The 5,803-nt window shown below is 35.5% G+C and overlaps 1 protein-coding gene across 1 annotated transcript; it reads left to right on the forward strand.

The window, feature by feature from the left end:
* Positions 1 to 3,129: 3,129 nt before the first annotated feature.
* Positions 3,130 to 5,635, forward strand: LOC110444836 (protein DDB_G0287365-like; the record flags this gene model as incomplete). Its single annotated transcript, XM_021489193.1, has 4 exons — positions 3,130 to 3,208; positions 3,776 to 3,995; positions 4,275 to 4,438; positions 5,439 to 5,635. Coding segments are annotated over exons 1-4 (584 nt in total), but the record flags the coding sequence as incomplete, so codon positions are not given.
* Between the last annotated feature and the right edge of the window lie 168 nt (positions 5,636 to 5,803).

Here is a 5,803-nt window from a genome sequence, read left to right on the forward strand (position 1 = left end):
CATACAGCCGGTGCTGCCATTTCGGCGCTCACAGTTAGCTTTCAACAATTCTAGCACTACCCAATGAAAGCATCTACGTTAAAAATTGCCATAGATTGACCATTATAGTTATACTACATGTACAATGAAATGCCAAGACTGCTGAATGGGTTTATTGTGATGGGTTTATTTACCAGTTCTATAGGAAACATACTCTACGAACTTTCTGAATATTTCTGGTATTTTCTGTTGAACAAAAATTACGTAGTCAAGGTTTTCTACTGGAGGGATCTCAGTTTACATTGATGATATTTTATAGGCCTCATCATTACCATATTTGGAACAATGGGCTTTCTTTGACTGCTATAACTTTAGACACGTTGCAGAATCCACATGTGCTACAAGACACGCTTATCTTATTGGAACATATCTTTCCTTCCTTGATTTCATGTACTGGTTTATGATTTCTTTCCTTTCGTTTAAGTGTGGGCCTTGGTCGCTACTGTCATTTATCATAAACCTGTATCTTTTGTTGACGCTGTGACAGTGTCCTGGATAAGTTGTTAGCAATTATGAATTATACTCAGAACAGAAGTTTTGATATTGTTTTCAAATGTCTCAAAAAAGAAAATAGTCTGAATCACTGCTAGTTAAAATAGAATTTTAATCACAGCATATGTTTGTATGTTTGTTAGGAATACTTGATATATTCACTTTGAATCGATGTGTTTTTAAAAAAGCAAATACATATTCATAAGCTTATTTGTTCATGCATATTGCCACCAGCTCGACAGCTTGAAATTCTGTGAGCGACAGCCTTTTCATATCCGATATGCAGATATGTGCATACAACAAACTCAAACATCAGTTGTTTTTCACACAGGGTGCAAGAAATGCAATGCGCCTTAGCGGAGATGCATAATTTAATTTGGATGATTCATCAAAATATGACAGTTATGACACATAGACCTTTTCGATGTGTGTATGATATATACACAGCCTTTGGACATCAGGGACATGCTAATTTTGCTTCTTTTTTTTTTTAGAAGATTTGATCTTTTTATAAGTCATTTGATCTTTTTACGTAACTGTCACAGCTTGGCGAAAGTAAAATTGATTTAATGCTATTCAATTCTTTCTTTCATTACAACTTTGCCATTAAGATACTTGATTCTATAAAAATGACTATCTTATATCTTTCACACAGTAACAGCTATCACAAGTGTTACCGCCACAGTACTAGTTGGAAGATGTTTCTTACGGTATTGACCAATCAGAAGAGTACTTTTTAATTACTGCATTCAAAGGATTATTAGATAGACGCAAATAAAGAAAGGGTGGGATTTACGTTTGTTCTGGCGAATATTTGTTACAAAAACTTGTATCTTTACTTAACTACACACTTTATAAATTAATAATAACAAAAATGATCAGATAAAAGGAGTAGCTCAATCAAAATGGTGTGCAGCCTTTGCTTTTAAGCGTGACATCATTATCTATGGTTACCCTATACATTTCTCCACGTATGTGATGCTTTGCTATTTTCCTCTCTAATAAAGATTAATTAATTTTCCGTTGAATACAAGCATTTTTATTCGCACGGCACGCACTCGTGAAAATTTGCAGGCATTCTGTCATACTCGTGAAAAACGGGAAACCATTTAATACCTTGTACACGTTCGGTACATAAATTACATATATTTATGATTATTTTTGTAACTGTCACATATTTAAAACAATCATCTTATAGGAAAATTGAATTTGTAAATTAAACTCAATACATAAATCAATGGTTTAACCATCTGAAAGATGTTTAACGAGTTAACTTAGTGAACTTGTTTAAAACAGAGTACGATAAATGACGTCCGTGTCGGGTTAAACGATAAAACAATATATTTCTGTAAGTGTTGCCGTTTAAATGCACACCTGCGATGCATTATTTAATCTACATACCACTATGATGAGTATACAATTTTTTCTGACATCTATATATCGTTATATTGAAAGATAGTTTGTTTTACCGACTTATTCATTTTAATTACAACCTATCATACAGGTTAAATGACGTCGGACCACCAGACAGTGTTTTATACTTATTATTATATTTTTTTTATTGCATGTTCATTTGTTGCCACCTGTATATTATTTATATGGAGAAGTCTGTGCCTGTTCTCTAATTTCATTGACATCAGTAACCGTTAGTAGGATGCTAAATATTGGAACCATTGTGCACATATCGTAAATGATAATTAAATGGTAATAATTTATTTAAGCACTCTAATTGAAATATAAATGATTATACATGTATATGATATATGATGTGCTACGTAAATGGTATGTATCCGCAAATTGATGTATATTGTGGTTTACGTAAAGACTCTATCACACGTAGGTATGGAGATAGGGAATTTACTAACGTCACGTCAAACATGCAATGACCCTGTAACATTAACATTTTCATTATATATATGACGGGGTCAGCTAAGTGAGAGTAATAGCATATATCACTACTGTGCGAGAAAGACAGAGAAATCTCAACCCGAGGGTAATAATGTTGCAGTTTAAAGCCTCGTGCTAAATTCAAAAATATTATCCCGAGGGTTGAAATTTTTGTGCTTACATCACACAGGAGTGATTGATTATAATTTTCTTTCACTTTCCTATCCTAAAAATTAATTGTTATTGTTAACCCAATACTTCGCACCACCACCAAGAGAGCATGGAGTGTTTGACAAAATAAATGACGTTACCCTGGCAATACAGCATTAAGTGATGCGGCGTTTATGACGTTTCAAGAATAATTGCGCGTGTGAGCTATCTTTTTCTAGGAAGGGAGAGAAAGGTTTATCTTTTTCCTTGCAAAATTTGGAATATACCTGGGGTAGTGTGGGTTAAAACAAGAATGCCCCCTGTGGTTGAAAAGGGCATTTTAAGCGTTGGAGAGACCTCGCGTTTGGTAACTTAAGACTATTCCCTTTCGCTTAAACTCGACCGCAAGAGGCCGAAAGTTTCTGTTAATTTTGCATACACATAACTGGAAAAATAGACTTTATCTTGCTCAAGGTCGATGTATATGACGTGTTGCATAGATTGTATTTATTCCCATATATTAATATTACGTTTCTATTAACTCTTTTACCATCAGATTGGCGTCGTTCACGCTTCCTGTCCACATGAAGACCCTGCATTGAGGCCGTGGTCAAATCCTGCCAGCTGGCCCAGCGGAATGGTTGGTAACGTGGCCCCGGCTTCATCAACTTTCCTTAATTTTAAAGAGCTCCTAAAATCAGCTTTTCCCTTAAATTTAAGGAAATTACTTAATTAACTCAAATAAAATCGCGTTTCATGAAGCTTCCTTAACTTTAATCCTTCCTTAAATTTAAGGAATACCTTAGCGATTTTAAGTTAAGGAAACATTAAAGTTAAGGAACGTTGATGAAAACGGGGCCTGTTGAGATCCTGTCACGTGTTTCCGTTTCCCCAGGTCATTTTAGTTTACCTACTACAAATAAAAATATTTCATAGCTCGAAATATTGTTAGATTGACGTATGGTGTGATATTGTTTTGTTGCTATACAAACATTGTTATTATGGAAATATATTCCTGAAGGGATTCACAAGCAGTTCACTACTGTTGTTGCATCACTCCGTGTGATACTATGTATATCAATGTATTAACAAAGAATGGGTTCCCGGATAGGTATTGCTAAATATTTCATAGGAAAACAATGTCTTTGAAAAGCCTAACCATTCAATTACTGATGTTATAAACTGGAACTTTTGCTTCCTCATTAAGACTCCCAGCTTTATGGAGGAAGTGAAGGTGCATACAGCTATTTTGTTGGATATCACCCCGCCAACCTTAACAAGTGTGACAATATCTCATGGTGGTAGACTGGTATGGAAACCCACGGGGAGTGTCAACCTGACCGTGGGCTTTCTCCTCGTACAGGGGCGGATGGACATCGGATCGGAGGACTGCAAGTATGGTGGTAGGACTATCATCACCATTACAGGTAAGCTATGACAGAGGCAGGTTATCTCCCTTGTTGATTTTACACTGATAATTACACAAGTACTGGTATTTGACCGTTATAAGGGGAAAGAAAATCATGATAGCTTATTAGTATATTTAAGCGTTAATAGAACTACGTATGATGCTGGATATATACACTATAATACACAAGAAAACTGTGTTCCGCACAAGTGCAAAATATTATACTGAAAAATGTACTATACATGTTATACGGACCCCATGCTTGATTGAACAATTATATATCCTGACGTATTTACAGGTAAGCGTGGTGACTATGACGTAATTGGTTTTGGAGAGAAGTTTATCGGTGTGGACAGTGGTGGTATACTTGAACTTCATGGAAGGGAGAAGGTGTCCTGGACAAAGCTTAACAGAACTGTGCCCAAACTAACGCAGGGGCACGGATATGTCTACAGTCATAAGGTAACCGGTAAGGGACAGAAAGAACTTGATATAAGTCTTACATTAACCAGTAGGGTGCCAACAGGGACAGACTGTACTGTTATAACAGTGATAATGTAACCAGTAAGAAAACATGACTGTAATTACAGTCGATGCAGTGAGTAAACAGTAGGAAGCAGACATAAAAGTTATTTCAGCCCTAAGTTAACCAGAAGGAGAGAAGGCATTGTTAATACAGTGATACACTGAGGATTAAAAAGCGAAAACGACTGTAATAACAGTCTTAAATTACCCAATAATACATGAAGGATCTTTATCACGAATAATATCATTACATGATAGTTATAATTAATGTCAAGGAAACTAATATAAGCAAACGGATGGCTCCTACTATCGTTGTAAAGAGTAGGTGGAAGCATATTGAATAAAACTTTATAGATGTAAATGTTAAATATAAAAAAATTCAAAGAAAGATAAGCCTTATTTGTGAGAGGATGACCTTTTGTAGCATTTGTAAAGATTCACTTTGACTGAAATATTAATTAAGTTAAACTCATATTTGTGCTTAATATCATAATATATAATATCGTATGTTCATGTATCATAGACACAAAAGTGTGTAAGAAAGTTAAGTTAAATATCGCTTGTTTATTTTTAATTCTACGCCTCATCAACATAATAAGGTTACACAAGAACACAACGAGAGGAACTGAATACACATAGCGAACAGGTAACATGCTTACCTTTAAAACAAAATATGCCTGTTTGTGGGTCAGATCATGTACTTCTATTTGTGATAGATAAATATTTGAAGGAGAGTCACGCAGTTGGACCTAAAAAGTTAGAAAAAAAGGAGTAATACATCATTCCCAAAGTCAAATTACAACATTAGTTACGCGTCAAGTGACACCATAATATGTCACTTAGCTGATCATATCATCACAAATAATAAATTAAACGCACACTTATAAAGAATTTTAACAAGTCATGTATACTGTATAAGTATTATTTGCGTTTATAGGAAAGTCATCTATGGAAGAAAGACGATTGGATGGAAGGTTTAGGAGCCTATGTAATTGATCCAATGACAGATGAAGTGGAGGCGTTCCGAATGTTCTATCTGAGTGGCAGGAATGAACAGATGACGAACTATCACATTCGGGATGTACGGCCGTTCTTGAAAGGTACACATTTCGCATGTTTCAGAACAGGTCGATGGTATAGGAGGATCAATTTAAATAACCTAATTATGTAAACATACCATCGAGGTGTTAATGGGCGGATTGACCGAGCGGTTAACACTCCGTTCTTCCACTCAGGCGGCCGGGGTTCGATCCCCGCAGCCGTCCTACGCATGGATATTCAGAGAAAGTGTTTTTCTCCTGC

This window comes from Mizuhopecten yessoensis, unplaced genomic scaffold (genome assembly GCF_002113885.1).
Source record: "Mizuhopecten yessoensis strain PY_sf001 unplaced genomic scaffold, ASM211388v2 hete_36179746, whole genome shotgun sequence".
NCBI lineage: Eukaryota > Metazoa > Mollusca > Bivalvia > Pectinida > Pectinidae > Mizuhopecten > Mizuhopecten yessoensis.